At 33.8% G+C, this 18,300-nt stretch overlaps 1 protein-coding gene across 6 annotated transcripts in view; it reads right to left on the minus strand.

Moving 5' to 3' along the window:
- LOC149807406 (uncharacterized) overlaps window positions 1–18,300 on the minus strand; it is a 223,339-nt gene that overhangs the window by 187,459 nt on the left and 17,580 nt on the right. For 4 of the 6 annotated variants that reach the window (XR_016422584.1, XM_089966430.1, XM_089966437.1 and 1 more), the window contains exons 4-5: window positions 17,755–17,940; window positions 17,083–17,202 (exon numbers count right to left, since the gene is read on the minus strand). The exons of the other annotated variants lie outside the window; for them this stretch is intronic. Coding sequence is in view for 3 of the 4 variants with exons in the window: in XM_089966430.1 (XP_089822556.1) it covers window positions 17,083–17,202; window positions 17,755–17,940 (306 nt within the window). In the remaining variant the exon portion in view is untranslated. The remainder of the gene's footprint in view (window positions 1–17,082; window positions 17,203–17,754; window positions 17,941–18,300) is intronic. 6 annotated transcript variants of the gene reach the window in all.

Consider the following 18,300-nt stretch of genomic DNA (forward strand, 5'->3'; position numbering starts at 1 on the left):
GGCTAGAGTCACCACAAAAAACATTCATTGGTTTGGATAATTATATGTGTATTCAGGCTTGGTTTGGATAATTATGTTCAGGCTAGAGTCACCATAAAAAAAAACATTCATTGGTTTGGATAATTATGTTCAGGCTAGACTCACCACAAAAAATTCATTGGTTTGAATAATTATGTTCAGGCTTGACTCACCACAAAAAACATTCATTGGTTTGGATAATTATGTTCAGGCTAGACTCACCACAAAAAAATTCATTGGTTTTGGATAATTATGTTCAGGCTTGGTTTGGATAATTATGTTCAGGCTAGAATTGCCACAAAAAACATTCATTGGTTTGGATAATTATGTTCAGGCATGGTTTGGATAATTATGTTCAGGCTAGAGTCACCACAAAAAACATTCATTGGTTTGGATAATTATGTTCAGACTAGACTCACCACAAAAAACATTCATTGGTTTGGATAATTATGTTCAGGCTAGAGTCACCACAAAAAACATTCATTGGTTTGGATAATTATGTTCAGGCTAGACTCACCACAAAAAACATTCATTGGTTTGAATAATTATGTTCAGGTTAGACTCACCATGAAAAACATTCATTGGTTTGAATAATTATGTTCCGGCTAGAGTCACCACAAAAAAACATTCATTGGTTTGGATAATTATGTTCAGGCAAGGCTCACCACAAAAAACATTCATTGGTTTGAATAATTATGTTCAGGTTAGACTCACCATGAAAAACATTCATTGGTTTGGATAATTATATTCAGGCTTGGTTTGGATAATTATGTTCAGGCTTGGTTGGGATAATTATGTTCAGGCAAGACTCGCACAAAAAACATTCATTGGTTTGAATAATTATGTTCAGGTTAGACTCACCATGAAAAACATTCATTGGTTTGAATAATTATGTTCAGGCTAGACTCACCACAAAAAAACATTCATTGCTTTGGAAAGTTATGTTCAGGCTAAACTCAACATGCAAAACATTCATTGGTTTGGATAATTATATTCAGGCTTGGTTTGGAAAATTATGTTCAGGCTAGAGTCACCACAAAAAACATTCATTGGTTTGGATAATTATATGTGTATTCAGGCTTGGTTTGGATAATTATGTTCAGGCTAGAGTCACCATAAAAAAAAAAACATTCATTGGTTTGGATAATTATGTTCAGGCTAGACTCACCACAAAAAATTCATTGGTTTGAATAATTATGTTCAGGCTTGACTCACCACAAAAAACATTCATTGGTTTGGATAATTATGTTCAGGCTAGACTCACCACAAAAAAATTCATTGGTTTTGGATAATTATGTTCAGGCTTGGTTTGGATAATTATGTTCAGGCTAGAATTGCCACAAAAAACATTCATTGGTTTGGATAATTATGTTCAGGCATGGTTTGGATAATTATGTTCAGGCTAGAGTCACCACAAAAAACATTCATTGGTTTGGATAATTATGTTCAGACTAGACTCACCACAAAAAACATTCATTGGTTTGGATAATTATGTTCAGGCTAGAGTGACCACAAAAAACATTCATTGGTTTGGATAATTATGTTCAGGCTAGACTCACCACAAAAAACATTCATTGGTTTGAATAATTATGTTCAGGTTAGACTCACCATGAAAAACATTCATTGGTTTGAATAATTATGTTCCGGCTAGAGTCACCACAAAAAAACATTCATTGGTTTGGATAATTATGTTCAGGCAAGGCTCACCACAAAAAACATTCATTGGTTTGAATAATTATGTTCAGGTTAGACTCACCATGAAAAACATTCATTGGTTTGGATAATTATATTCAGGCTTGGTTTGGATAATTATGTTCAGGCTTGGTTGGGATAATTATGTTCAGGCAAGACTCGCACAAAAAACATTCATTGGTTTGAATAATTATGTTCAGGTTAGACTCACCATGAAAAACATTCATTGGTTTGAATAATTATGTTCAGGCTAGACTCACCACAAAAAAACATTCATTGCTTTGGAAAGTTATGTTCAGGCTAAACTCAACATGCAAAACATTCATTGGTTTGGATAATTATATTCAGGCTTGGTTTGGAAAATTATGTTCAGGCTAGAGTCACCACGAAAAACATTCATTGGTTTGGATAATTATATGTGTATTCAGGCTTGGTTTGGATAATTATGTTCAGGCTAGAGTCACCATAAAAAAAACATTCATTGGTTTGGATAATTATGTTCAGGCTAGACTCACCACAAAAAATTCATTGGTTTGAATAATTATGTTCAGGCTTGACTCACCACAAAAAACATTCATTGGTTTGGATAATTATGTTCAGGCTAGACTCACCACAAAAAAAATTCATTGGTTTTGGATAATTATGTTCAGGCTTGGTTTGGATAATTATGTTCAGGCTAGAATTGCCACAAAAAACATTCATTGGTTTGGATAATTATGTTCAGGCATGGTTTGGATAATTATGTTCAGGCTAGAGTCACCACAAAAAACATTCATTGGTTTGGATAATTATGTTCAGACTAGACTCACCACAAAATACATTCATTGGTTTGGATAATTATGTTCAGGCTAGACTCACCATGAAAAACATTCATTGGTTTGGATAATTATGTTCAGGCTTGGTTTGGAAAATTATGTTCAGGCTAGAGTCACCACAAAAAAACATTCATTGGTTTGGATAATTATGTTCATGCTAGAGTCACCACAAAAAAACATTCATTGGTTTGGATAAATTATGTTCAGGCTAGACTCACCACAAAAAACATTCATTGGTTTGAATAATTATGTTCAGGTTAGACTCACCATGAAAAACATTCATTGGTTTGGATAATTATATTCAGGCTTGGTTTGGATAATTATGTTCAGGCTTGGTTGGGATAATTATGTTCAGGCAAGACTCACCACAAAAAACATTCATTGGTTTGAATAATTATGTTCAGGTTAGACTCACCATGAAAGACATTCATTGGTTTGGATAATTATATTCAGGCTTGGTTTGGATGCTTATGTTCAGGCTAGAGTCACCACAAAAAAACATTCATTGGTTTGGATAATTATGTTCAGGCTAGACTCACCATGAAAAACATTCATTGGTTTGGATAATTATATTCAGGCTTGGTTTGGATAATTATGTTCAGGCAAGACTCACCACAAAAAACATTCATTGGTTTGAATAATTATGTTCAGGTTAGACTCACCATGAAAAACATTCATTGGTTTGGATAATTATATTCAGGCTTGGTTTGGATAATTATGTTCAGGCTAGAGTCACCACAAAACATTCATTGGTTTGGATAATTATGTTCAGGCTAGACTCACCATGAAAAACATTCATTGGTTTGAATAATTATGTTCAGGCTAGACTCACCATGAAAAACATTCACTGGTTTGAATAATTATGTTCTGGCTAGAGTCACCAAGAAAAACATTCATTGGTTTGGATAATTATGTTCAGGCATGGTTTGGATAATTATGTTTAGGCTAGACTCACCATGAAAAACATTCATTGGTTTGGATAATTATGTTCAGGCTAGACTCACCATGAAAAACATTCACTGGTTTGAATAATTATGTTCAGGCTAGAGTCACCAAGAAAAACATTCATTGGTTTGGATAATTATGTTCAGGCATGGTTTGGATAATTATGTTTAGGCTAGACTCACCATGAAAAACATTCATTGGTTTGGATAATTATGTTCAGGCTAGACTCAACACAAAAAACATTTCATTGGTTTGGATAATTATGTTCAGGCTAGACTCACCACAAAAAACATTCATTGGTTTGGATATTATGTTCAGGCTAGAGTCACCACGAAAAACATTCATTGGTTTGGATAATTAAATTCAGGCTAGAGTCACCATAAAAAACATTCATTGGTTTGGATAATTATATTCAGGCTTGGTTTGGATAATTATGTTCAGGCTAGAGTCACCACTAAAAACATTCTTTGGTTTGGATAATTATGTTCAGGCTTGAGTCACTACAAAAAACATTCATTGGTTTGGATAATTATGTTCAGGCAAGGCTCACCATGAAAAACATTCATTGGTTTGGATAATTATGTTGTTTAGGCTAGACTCACCACAAAAAACATTCATTGGTTTGGATAATTATGTTCAGGCTAGACTCACCACAAAAAACATTCATTGGTTTGGATAATTATGTTCAGGCTAGACTCACCACAAAAAACATTCATTGGTTTGGATAATTATGCTGAGGCTAGACTCACCACAAAAAACATTCATTGGTTTGGATAATTATATTCAGGCTTGGTTTGGATAATTATGTTCAGGCTAGACTCACCATGAAAAATATTCATTGGTTTGGATAATTATGTTCAAGCTAGACTCACCACAAAAAAACATTCATTGGTTTGGATAATTAAATTCAGGCTAGAGTCACCATAAAAAACATTCATTGGTTTGGATAATTATATTCAGGCTTGGTTTGGATAATTATGTTCAGGCTAGACTTGCCATGAAAAACATTCATTGGTTTGGATAATTATGTTCAAGCTAGACTCACCACAAAAAACATTCTTTGGTCTGGATAATTATGTTCAGGCTAGAGTCACCATGAAAAACATTCATTGGTTTGGATAATTAAATTCAGGCTAGAGTCACCACAAAAAACATTCATTGGTTTGGATAATTATATTCAGGCTTGGTCTGGATAATTATGTTCAGGCTAGAGTCACCACGAAAAACATTCATTGGTTTGGATAATTATGTTCAGGCTAGACTCACCACCAAAAACATTCATTGGTTTGAATAATTATGTTCAGGCTAGACTCACCACCAAAAATATTCATTGGTTTGGAAAATTATGTTCAGGCTAGAATCACCATGAAAAACATTCATTGGTTTGGATAATTATGTTCAGACTAGACTCACCACAAAAAACATTCATTGGTTTGGATAATTATGTTCAGGCTAGACTCACCATGAAAAATATTCATTGGTTTGGATAATTATATTCAGGCTTGGTTTGGATAATTATGTTCAGGCAAGACTCACCACAAAAAACATTCATTGGTTTGGATAATTATGTTCAGGCTAAACTCAACATGAAAAACATTCATTGGTTTGGATAATTATGTTCAGGCTAGACTCACCACAAAAAACATTCATTGGTTTGGATAATTATGTTCAGGCTTGGTTTGGATAATTATGTGCAGGCTTGGTTTGGATAATTATATTCAGGCTTGGTGTGGATAATTATGTTCAGGCTAGACTTATTAAGAAAATCATTCAAATAATTATGTTCAGGGTAATTTGTTTCATCTGGATATACAAAAATTACCCTGGTAGTAGCTATGAATTTTACAACTGTATTGACTAATATACATATAAATGCAACTGTGTTTGTATGCATGTCTGTATCTTATTCATGTATTACAAATGTTTATATAGGAGTGAATGAATACATCAACTGAACAATCCAACAACAAGACCAGTACCTTATACTTTTGATGAAACATGGATCATACTTATCTCTGATGTAAAAAATATAGAAAAAATATGAATTTCTTGCTTGAAATAGAGGATAGTTATAGAACACACAGGAATGTTCTTCCAATTTGAAAAAATAAACATACACCACATTACTGGAGCAAGATGGTTTCTGCTCAAATATATTACCAATATGTTATCAGAAGGACAAAATGTGCATTTTATTATGTTGGTAAATTACATACAACAGATTTCAGATATTCAGAATTGGTTTGGCTACACAGAACTAAACAAAAAGTTGGCATAGCCCCAAACATAAGGGTTAAAGTATCTAAAGTATAGGAATGATGGGAAGGGATCTCCCTACCTCAGAAAACTGATAGGCGGGATTTTGTGATGGGCCAGTGACCCACTTTCCTATATAAAATAATCTGAAATTAGGAGAATAATGGATTATTTGAAAATGTAAGGGGTTACCAAGAACATCTAATTGACTTACTGTATTTCTAAATATTGTTCCTGGAGTAAAACATGCTACAATTCAATTAATTGGTTATACAGGAGACTCCTTACAATGATGAATTCATTTTAACTGCATCTGTTGTACTTTTCTTGCAAACTGTTGCTGGGCAATCACAAAGAGATCACATACAGGACAGTATTTGAAAATAGCAGATTGTAAGCTGATCCTGATATAACTGAAATGTATGACATATATAGCAAAGAAAGGTAACCAGACAAGTTATGTGCATGCCATTTGAACTGCAATAAAAGTCTTACATCAATTAGTGCATCATCTGAGTTTTAATAAAAGAGGGGAAGATCAGGTGTCAAATAATACATTTAACATTAATCTACATATTCTGTTGTGAACTTTTACAATATTCTATCCAAGTTCTGAGGCATACAATACAATCCATACAATACTGCACTGGCTTTTGAACTGTGAATAAACTGCAAGAAAGTCTACTACTATGACAAGAATAGCATCATGTTTTATATCAGGGTTATTGATAATCTTGTCTGTCAAACTATCTTTGACACTACAGTAATTGCATGTTATGTTTACAAACTTAAAGATTAACCTTTAACTTCATAAAGATGCTTTTAAAGAATTGGCTGAATTCACTGTACATATCTAACAGTCTATTTTATATTATATAAATACTGCAGAATCACTTTTTGCTTTAACCTTGTAAAGTTCTTTGAATAGTTTCCAAATATTACCCAGATTTCCATTACCAGATTCCATATTTTGTATTCCTAATTGTGATCTAAAACTTTCATTTTTCCAGTTTTTATAACATCTGAAATTTCAGCATTTATCTAATGGTTGTATAAAGTAGAAAAGAACATCGGGACAAGGGTGGCTACAACTAAAAATAAAATTCATAAATAGAAGAATAGCACAAGTAAAACATGATAGACTATAAAGGATAAATATGTCAAAATGCTGTAAAAGGTACATAAAATAAACAGTAAAGGCAACACTAAAATCCTTAAAGCATCGGGTAAAAATTGGTTGGACAAACCACATTTCCTCAAAAGTCCAAGATTTTCTTGGATGGTACATCATAATACAATGTTTTTCATCAAGTGTACATAAAAAAGATTGTGTCCATTTTACTTTGTTTATTTTTCTACAAAAAAATTTCTGTAAGATCTAACTCTATTTTTTAGCAATATTTACTGTGTTAGGTTACACAAAATTATGCCACGTGGTCACATAAGCTTAATTTGGCAACAAATATTTCAACAAGACTGGCATATCAATGTTGTAAACAATGTAAATTAAATTTTGTGATGTTTCTGTTACTCCAACTGATTCATTCCTGACCATTATTGGGACATGTTACAAGTTACCATTGTCCAAGTTTTCACATTTTTTAAGTCACTCCATATCACCTATCATCATGATTTATTTCATATGGTAGTGAAGGCCATTTCATTACTTTGTTCAATTTGTCAAACTGATCTGCCATAGCCTGAGACTGTCTATAAAATATACATAACAAAAAAAGTTCCCAATGACATCATGCTCAAATCAGAATTTCTACAATTATTAAAACTTTTCTTTCAATTATACCAGTATACCTCCACCATCCTTAACTTTTCTATCCATAATGTTTGGGCACAGGTTTACACTGTCTCCTGCTGTGCTCTCATCCTTTACAGTAATTGTTTTGTTCATTGCTGATAAATTTTTATTGCAATGTAAAAGAAAGAAAAGTAAGTTACAAAAAAGACTGAACTTGTAAATTATTTAATTTCTGTTTCCATGACAATATCTTCCATATAACAGGAACTGTGTTATAATGAATAGCTTAACAGTGAAGGAGTAATGTATATGGTGCATAGACCTTTATATAAACTGAAAAAATAAACAATCATTTGAAATAAGAAGTTTTCTGTATTTTAAAAAAACATCCATTACATTAACTAAAGCTATACAAATACAATCTAGTCCCTTTATTTGTATTAAACAAACATCCCTTACATTAACTAAGATATGCAAGTACAGTCCAATCTATTTATCTGTTAGACAAACATTTCTTATATTAACCAAAGCTATGCTCGTGTCTAGTTCATTTATCTGTTAGACAAACATCCCTTACATTAACTAAGCTTTGCAAGTAGTCTAGTCCATTTATCTGGCATCCATTAATCTAACAATCACTTTATATGATACCACAAAATGGGAAAAATTTCTCAAAAGTCTTTCATAAATGTTATCAGATTATCCAATTGTGTCTTCAAACCTGTTCTTGCATGGTACTTCATGCACCCTTCCCTCCCAAAGTTGTACTCTGCCTATCTTGGTTGTGTTTAGCCCTCGATCTTTTCACCTTCCCTATCTAAAATCTCCTAAGGTTTAATGTATTACATATAGCAAATTTCTGTATCTTCATTTATTGTGGATATCGATTTGGCATTATTTATCCCTATTTTTCACATGCACTGCAAGTATTATCTCAAATGCACCTAAAATGATCTGTGGACAACAGTAGCTACCCTTTGACATTTTAAGTGGCAGTGATATGCGTTAGATAAATGAGATTAGACTTTATTTCAGTTGCATTATATGAAGTTGTCTTGTAACAATCAACTATATATATAACAGACTACATGCAATCTTTATGGAAATGTAACGTGATGAGGATATGAAAATATGACTTGCTCTCTGGGCCATGAACTTTACACTACTCAACTGGCTACCATATGTCAACAAAAGACCACGGCAATGAAGGTTGTGGGAATCAGACTACAGAGATTCTCTAGACCATCATACAGACAGCAGCTAATTAGAGCCTTGACAACTGTATACCCTGGATTATTGATATTAGAGTTGCATAGACAAGCATGCTTTCTATGTAAAGTTTGGAAACAATGAGACCTCACATGAATACTTGACTATTCTTATGTTACGTGTTTAGGCTCCAATAAACAGTAACACAAGAAAGAGTGAAAACAACAAGCTTCGGAAAAATATAATAATTTATTTCCCTGGAAAAAGTCTGTAAAAATGAAAACATATGAACTTATGGTTTTAAGAATCAAATCCAAAAATAATCCAAGAATAATCCATGAATAACATTTTTGAAGTCCTAATTACAAAATGTTCTAATGATTTCAAGTTTAAGTCCCGATGAAGAATCCAAGATAGAAGACGATGACATATGCTTTAATCTGTAGTGTTGAAGTCTACAGTTCCTTGTAGAAACAAGAAATATCACTCCGGTTTTGGACATCAGAATAAATATTTATAAAAGCTGTCTTTGTTCAGGAATTTCACATTGAGCACATGTGAAATTCCACAAAAAAAAAGAATTAATCCTTTTAAATCCAAGTACATGTAATTTGAAATAACTCCAAACAGCACAACATACAACTTCCATGTAAAAGTCTAGCCGAGAATATCTCTCCAAAATAAAGGTTATATCATATTTTAAAATGCAAAATGAGGGTCACATCATCATGTTCCAGAACCTTGCCGAAATTATTTACTTGTTAAAATACACATACACCCAGTGTGGCCCTGATGAAAACCAATCATTTTACTCAAAGGAATAAAAAAAACATATTGTTTACATCTTAAACACGTAGTCCCATCATGACCTCGACAACAACCAATCATTTAAAAAAAAAATAGAACTTATTTATGTGGTTGCTACTAAATTTGAATCAAGGTCAGGATCTAGGTCAACATCTGGTGTTTACAAAATGAACAGTCAAGGTCAAACTATTTTCTGGAAAAAGTATCATCTCAGTGAATAAATTTACATTACAATAGCATGTAATGAAAAACAAATAAAATTTCCAACTGACAAACAAACAATTAAACTGAAATAAATATATATTAAATCAAATGTAATTAAATCAAATATACATAACACTATGTCTAGCTCTGCCAATAATAACCGTATTTAAAAAGACCATACCTTACTTATGCAATCTGCATGAACTGTAACAAGTATGTATGTATGTATGTATGTGTGTATACATGTATGTATGTATGTTTTTGTGTATGTATGTATGTATGCATACATGCATGTGTATGTATGTCTCTGTGTGTCTGTCTGTATGTATGTATGCAAGTATGTATTATGCAAACATGTTATATGTATGTATGTATGTATGTATGTATGATGTATGTGTGTGTATGTATGTAACTATGTATGTGTGTGTATGTATGTATGACTGACTGATTGACTGATGTATGTATGTATGCATGTATGTATGCATGCATGCATGTGTGCATGCATGCATGCATGTGTATGTATGTATGTATGTATGTATGTATGTATGTATGTATGTGTAAATACATATGTATGCATGTAGCCTGGGCATCACAGTGGGCTTTGTTACAGTAAAGGAAAGAAAAAGAATTTGGCTTATACTTTGAAGGCAATATTGCACTGAAGCAAGCTGAATAATGTGCCTTGTCTATGGACATACCATTGTAGCTGATCTTAACCTTTGGCCTATTTACCCCCTTAACTGACAGGTGCCTTCCTCAAATGCAAACCATCATCAATGAAGTTTAGTCAACATGTGTGGTACAGAACTTAAATTGTTTTGAGAAAACCATTTTACCTTTGTCAGTCCCCTGTGTCCTTAACCTATGACCTTCTGAGTCCCCCCAAAAAAACCAAGAGGTTTTTTATTGTCCCAACTACAAACCACACTGACAATCTGGTGATGGTAGAGAAATGAAATAGGAAGCAGACAGACAGACAACAACAGCATAACATGATCTGCTCTGCCTTATGGCTGGCATATAAAAAATCAAATGGCAGCAAAATGATCTGTATAAAGAAACAAGTAGGAGAAAAAAAACAATCTGCCAAAGATAAGAAAATGTTAGCTAAGCCTCAAGGAGAGCATGAAATCAAATTGTGCAGATCTTAAGTTGACAGCAAAGAGAAGCATAGTTGTTATCTCCATAAAGCCCAATATCAACAGAGCTACATAACGGAATCTCTGTAATTATATCAATATGAACTGTGTCCCAGATAAAATCAGTTGGAATTTGTATTGATAATAAACTTGGGCATGCATTAGATAATCCAGTTAACAGAAAAATTTGAACACAGTCCAGTATATTATATTAATTCTTCAAGAAGTTCACTAAAAGCCATGTCCAACTAAAAACATTATGTAACATGTACAGGATTTGTCATTATCTAAGGTAATTTACAGTAAGATGAAAAACCACAATCATAGAAAATCTAAAGTTTCAGTAAAAAGAATTTGTCAAATCTCAGGGAATATATTGTAATAAAAAAGAAGGCTTTCTTGTCTTTCCAGCATACTCAAGTCTGACGACTAGTTTCAAGTGAAGAAATTTGACAACATGCAGAATTAACGATTATTGTCCATCAAAGGTTTATGAAGAGAACTAAGTTCCATCATGGCTGTAAAATGACCCACAAAGAAGGACTGAAAAATAAATTTTTGTTCTTTCCTTTTTCACGAAGTATACTCAATAATATAATCATTTGATGTCCAAGGCATAATTTTTATAAAATCTGTAGTTTACAAAAAGCACAGACCTAGGTTAGGCTTACAATATTTTTATTAAAAAACTATTAGAAAAATCTTCATTCATGGATGAATATTTTTGTTGTTGGCATCTGTTAGTCTCGAGAGACGATGGAACTGCGCCCATGAGAGATGTCCTGGTATGTGGTTGTGCAGCGTCTGCTGTGGCTATGTAGTCCAATGCAGGAGTGGCAGTCCCTGCTGCACTTGCTGGTTGCGTCTGGTGTTGATTGGAGCTGCTTCTTCTTCCTCTGCAATTGTCTTTCATCAGCTAGCAAGCGTAGCTTGTCCTCTCCGGCTTTCAGACCAGTGATCAGAGCATGTTGCCAGCTTGATCTGTCTAGAGCGAGCTCTTCCCAGGTGTTGACATTGATATCAAGGGCTTTCATGTCATGCTTGCAGACATCCCTGAAGCGGAGATGTGGCCATCCAATCGACCTTTTGCCAGAGGCGAGTTCCAAATAAAGAATGTCTTTGGGGATCCGTCCGTCATCTATCCGATGTACATGGCCCAGCCATCTGATGCGACATTGGCGGAGGAGTGTGATCATGCTGGGAATCTTGGCACGCTTGAGCACCTCGTTGTTTGTTACTCGATCACTCCAGGTGATCCCAAGTATGCGTCGGAGGCATCGCAGGTGAAAGGCGCTCAGTCTTTTCTCTTGTGAGGTGTACAGAGTCCAGGTTTCACTGGCATACATGAGAGTGCTTAGCTTGCAGGCACAGTACACGGTGATCTTAGTGTTCAGGGTCAGCATACTGTTGTTCCACACTCTCTGCGACAACCTGGAGAGAGTTGTTGATGCCTTTCTGATCTGCATGTTGAGCTCAGCATCGAGCGAGAGGTTGTTGGTGATGGTAGGGCTGAGGAACATGAACTGACTCACCACCTCAATTTCATAGTTGTTGACGATGATGCTTGGGGGGTCCGCATCCTGAACTATCAGGTTTGTTTTCTTAAGGCTTATGGTTAACCCAAACTCAATGCATGCTTTAGCAAAGTGGGCCATCAGGCACTGAAGATCAGCCTCTGTGTGAGTGGTTAGAGCAGCATCGTCTACGAAGAGCATGTCCCTGATGGTTTCTTCACGCACTTTGCTGTATGAATGAATATATATATATATATATATATATATATATATATATATATATATAATTTAGTTCATACACTGTTATTTTACTAAACCTTTATATATGACAGTATATTTAATAATAATGTCTATGGGATGTACATGCATCAATATTTCAATGACATGTCTTCTAAGCACTGAATAAATGCCAACCAATGATTTGTTTTGCATTAAGTACGAATTGATTCAGCCTTTTCATTTACCAAACCTGTGTATGTGAGAAAGCTTGCCAGTAGCTTCTCGTGGGTCGGTGGTTCTTCCCGGGGGTTTTCCCGGTTCTTCCTCCACCATTAATACTGGCCGCAATGCATATCCTATCGTGTGCTGAAAAATGGCGTTAAACCCCACAACAACAACAACATCATTTACCAAACCTTGTGAAATTTCAAAAGAATGTAAAAAATCACAGTGTAGCTTGAAACTCCTTAAGCAAACAAGAAAGCGAATTATCTAAACATATTACTAAAAATTTACATGTTTGGTTTAGTATCTGACAATGCTGTATACCCATTTTCTTAGTTTTATTATTTTTAAAAAGGCAAGATCTAATGTGATTTCACCTACTGAAAAAGACAAACTTATTTTAGAAATAGTCTACAATACAAATATAACAAATTATGTAGGGAAAGTTTTTTTACATGGTAAAAATTACTTTTCCTCAGGGACAGAACTATACAGTATGCAAGTATGAATCAAGAAATATTTATAATAAATTCTGGAACATACCTCTGAAGTTAGCTGTTGTTGTTGTTGTGTGGTTTAACGCCATTTTTCAGCACACGATAGGCTATACATGGCGGCCAGTATTAATGGTGGAGGAAGAACCCGGGAAAACCCCGGAAAGAACCACCGACCCACGAGAAGCTACTGGCAAGCTTTCTCACATAGCCACATTGGCCGAATCCGAGACTCGAACCGACGCAGACAGAGGTGAGATGGCAGTGATCCATAACAGAGAGCGCTGTAGACCACTCGGCCACTCGGGGCCCCCCACTCGGCCACTCGGGGCCCCATGAAGTTAGCTAATACCAACAAATTCAGGCCTACACTAAATAGCTGATCCTGTTTTGTGCCTAACATCTTCCTGTCACAATTATAAACAGATCACACTGTGTGTGTGTGTGTGTGTGAATTAGAGGCTTGCCATATGATTGGGAAAGGCAACAACATCTTAACAATTTCATGGAGAAAATATAATTTAAACACTGCATACAACAATTTGTCAAGGATTTTGTCTTTTGTGAGGACAGGTAAGTAAAGATCAAGGTACTTTATTGGATTTTTTTAACATTTTAATTTTATTTACATTAGCATAAACTTTATTATTTATTAATAGTATATCATCAGAGTGACTAAAGAAGCTGCAAGAAACAAATCCAAAGATTGCTAGTTATCAGGGTATACAGTATTTCACTGTGAGGTCTTCACAATATTTAAACTTTTATCAAATAACAGATTTTTAAAATTTCTAATATACACAGATCCCTCACTTTCAAGCCCCTCTAAACACTGCTGCCCCTCTGGTAGCATGGGCACAATAATAGATTGACAAAACTGTAATACTATTTACAGTCATTAAGTTACTTTCAGTTCTTAGCTATTTAGGAAAAATTATAATGTGATTTCACATCATGATTATTTGGATGCAGTATAATGGTACAGGCCTCTGTACAAGGCCCCCTTACTTATAATGTAGGTCACCAGTATGACTTCCAGGAACTGTCTTATAAAGACAGAACACTGTACTTACATGTAGAAAAGACCTAGGACAGTTTGGACACAATGAACTTTGATGAACATGACAGCAATGACGTATTTTAGAACATGACATATCGAGTTAGATTCAGTTTTGTATAATCAACCAAAAGCTTGCAGAATTCATATTTTCCAACTTGCCATGTAAAGAATATTGTTTGATACTTATGGGTACAAAGGAGACAAGACAGTCCAAGATCTTGGAAACTTTGCTATCAAAATAATAATAATAATAATTCTTTCTTTCAAGAGGGTAACTCAATAACAACTAAAATAATATGCATAAATCCACATGACTGCTAATGTGCAAACAACAACTGGTAAATATACAAACTGATATAAAAGATTAATCTGTATAGCTAGAACACTCATAATAATTAATGAACAAGAAATGACACAATCTGTGTTTCAATTCACCATTCCAAAAACATTTTCATTAAAACATTATTTAAGTTTTATTACAACCTGAAATAGGTATTATGTACAATGAAGTTCACACACACACACACAATTGTAATGAGTGTCATTCCAGATTCTAAGGTATACATTGCTTAACCGTTTACCAACACTCTTTGCTGCAATACACAAACTTTTACTCATTGAAATGCTGGGGAAAGACTACTTCCATAGCTACTCTTTTGTACACAAAATAGACCAATAAAAATATGAAAAAGATTCAATACCAACTCTTTTGTCCATAATCAAGATACATTTTTTCAAGCTATCAACAGAGTTAGTTTTTTAGACATGGTATGGAAATGAACTTCAAAACTTAATCCCAGAATACTGGAAAGTACTTTTGAATTGTTCAGTATTTTGGTTTGAGGATTTCTAAATTTCCGTGTGTGACTTGGTTTGGGATTTCTAATTTCCATGTGTGACTTGGCTTGGTGATTTCTAAATTTCCCTGTGTGTCTTGGTTTGAGGATTTCTAAATTTCCATGTGTGACTTGGTTTGGGATTTCTAATTTCCACGTGTGACTTGGCTTGGGGATTTCTAAATTTCCCTGTGTGTCTTGGTTTGAGGATTTCTAATTTCCACGTGTGACTTGGCTTGGGGATTTCTAAATTTCTGTGTGTGTCTTGGTTTGAGGATTTCTAAATTTCCATGTGTGACTTGGTTTGGGATTTCTAATTTCCACGTGTGACTTGGCTTGGGGATTTCTAAATTTCCCTGTGTGTCTTGGTTTGAGGATTTCTAATTTCCACGTGTGACTTGGCTTGGGGATTTCTAAATTTCTGTGTGTGTCTTGGTTTGAGGATTTCTAAATTTCCATGTGTGATCCATATGTGGCTTGGCCTGGGAATTTTAAAATTTCCATGTGTGGCTTGGCTTGGGGATTTCTAAATTTCCATGAGTGACTGACCATAAAGAATACTCAGTGTAGTTTTTTTCAAACAATTCAGTCATGTTGGTATATCCCCATTTAGAGATTTACAGATAAGTACAGCCTTGTGGAAATCAATGTGATTTTGAATTTTTCTACCATTTAAACAGAGTTGCAGATGATATTTCAAGTGGAGCATTTTGTACAGTGCATGTGTCATATTTATGCATTTTATGTGTCCTATATACTTATAGTTGTGCTAAAAAATGATTTTCTTTCGAGTTGAACAGTCAACAGATATTAGTACTTGTACAAGCATTAAAGAAAATAATTGAAGTGTACAGGCATTATAGAACATAACTGTATTGTACAGGAATTACAGAATAGAACTGTATTGTACAGGAATTATAGAATAGAACTGTATTGTACAGGAATTATAGAATATAACTGTAGTTGAGGATTCAATGATCTAGTTCAGTCTTCCTCCCATCTTAAAGCACCAATTCTGGAGTTCTTCTTATGCACATTTCAATATAATTTAAAATTGATGTTTCTTTGTCATTCTTGATAATATGATAACCAATTATATTTGAATATGTCAAAATACAGAGTATGATGTCAAAATATTTCATATTTTAAACTTGTAACATTTAAAACAGAATGACATAACAAGAAACAATTATTGCACCTTGACTTCCTACATTTAAAGATGATGACTTCATTATCATCTTGAAAATTCACTGACTTGATGCTAATAACTTAGTTATTATCCTGAAAGAACAGCAACAAATTATTGATTTTCAATACAAAATTACTGTTTTTCAACTTTCATCATATTGTACAAATTCAGATATCTTCATGAAATACTATCCCTAACTGTGCACAAGGGCATAACATTTTCAAAACTGACACCAAAAAAAGGCAAAAAATCCACAAACCCTTTTTAATAACAAAGTGAGATGTAAGGTCAACCATGGCCATTATATCAGCAAAAAATACACTTTTGTTATTTTGAATGAATTTCTCAACAAATCATTTTTTTAAAAGTAAATGGACATAAGGGATAGTAACAACAAAATATTAATAAAACTATGGATTATATACAGCATGACTTGTATCACCAAAAACAAAAATAAAAATCTCTCTCGAGGAAAAAACAGTGGTACATTCAGGGTTTCTGTTAAGAAATATGTCAGATGTCATGCAGCACATGAAATTATGTACCAGCTCCAGGAAAAATTTCAAAGTATTATTTTCAAAACTGCATCGGTCACTTGCAAAGTAGAAGAATATGACGCAAATAGGAGATTAATTCTGCTACTTGCCAGACCATGTTTTTATAAAAAGTAGCACAGCAACATCACAGCGCAGGCACATGCAACTTACATAGTCCTCAAGATGAATACTCATACTAGAATCAGAATTTCTGGAATAAGGAGTGTGTTGTCCAAAGGAAATGGGAGGAGCTGCTTTGGACTGTAACTCTTTCTCACGCAGTTTTTCATACTGTAATGAGGAAAGGGATGAGGGCAAATGAAAATAAATAAACTACCAAAAAATGAATGCCTTTTAATGTGCCCAAATTGAACTTTTATTTAGTTTATTTTTATCATTCCAAACACAACTACTGACTATTCCAATCAAAAGCTGGAATATGGGGCAATTTTTAGCCTGAAGGAAAATAATGTATGTAACCCAATTTTCCAATGCAATCTTTTTTAGAATACTTTTATCCCACATTTTAAGCAGAGTAAATGCTTCAAAATTGATAAAAATTAGCACAAAACAATTGCAAATTATTGTATTAATTTATGAATTCATTTAGAACTGACACATTTTTTTAATATAAAATACCATTATAATTTGTATTCATGAATGTACTGAATGAATAAATTTGAGTCCCACAGCTGCTTATCATTAAAAAACAACAGACTGACTTAAAATTTTATTGTCATGGCAATATTAAATTCAAATAATTTTTTTTTCTTCCTTTTTATTTATCATTACTATGACATTCTAGACAGGATATAACAGCATGATTTAAAAATTATGAGTTACCTCTAGCTGAAGATGCCGAACATCTTCATGTTTGGAAAGGGGCATTTTCTTTCTGCTCTGTGCAGTTGGTGTGGCCATATTTTCCTTCTCCTGGTCATTTATCTTGTCTAGAAGTATTCGCTCTTCAAGATCATGGATGTCCCGCATCCTCTCTTGTTTTTGTTTCAGAACATGCAGTTGTTGGATCTTCATAAGTATCAGGATACAATATGTAAATCCAAGTCTTTGAGCAGATTACTGTTACAATTCATTCTTTTGTTATGAGATACAATTATACTTTTAGGCTTTAAAATTTATATTAGATCGTGTACATATTGGTATCAATGCAAGATCCTGCGACAAATATCTGAGACCGATGATGAATGAATGCAGACTGAGATCAGCAATTTATTTCCTGACCAGCTTGAATACCCTGCACAGAAATGCATCAATATGTTTACATGATCCAATCACAGAGTAAGTAAGGGTCTAAGTCAAAATGGGTCCATATGCCCATCATATTTTGCTTCAAAGACAACATAACTCAACCCTATAATGTCTCAATAA

Source organism: Sinohyriopsis cumingii, chromosome 1 (assembly GCF_028554795.1).
Source record: "Sinohyriopsis cumingii isolate HCF-2022 chromosome 1, ASM2855479v2, whole genome shotgun sequence".
Taxonomy (NCBI): domain Eukaryota; kingdom Metazoa; phylum Mollusca; class Bivalvia; order Unionida; family Unionidae; genus Sinohyriopsis; species Sinohyriopsis cumingii.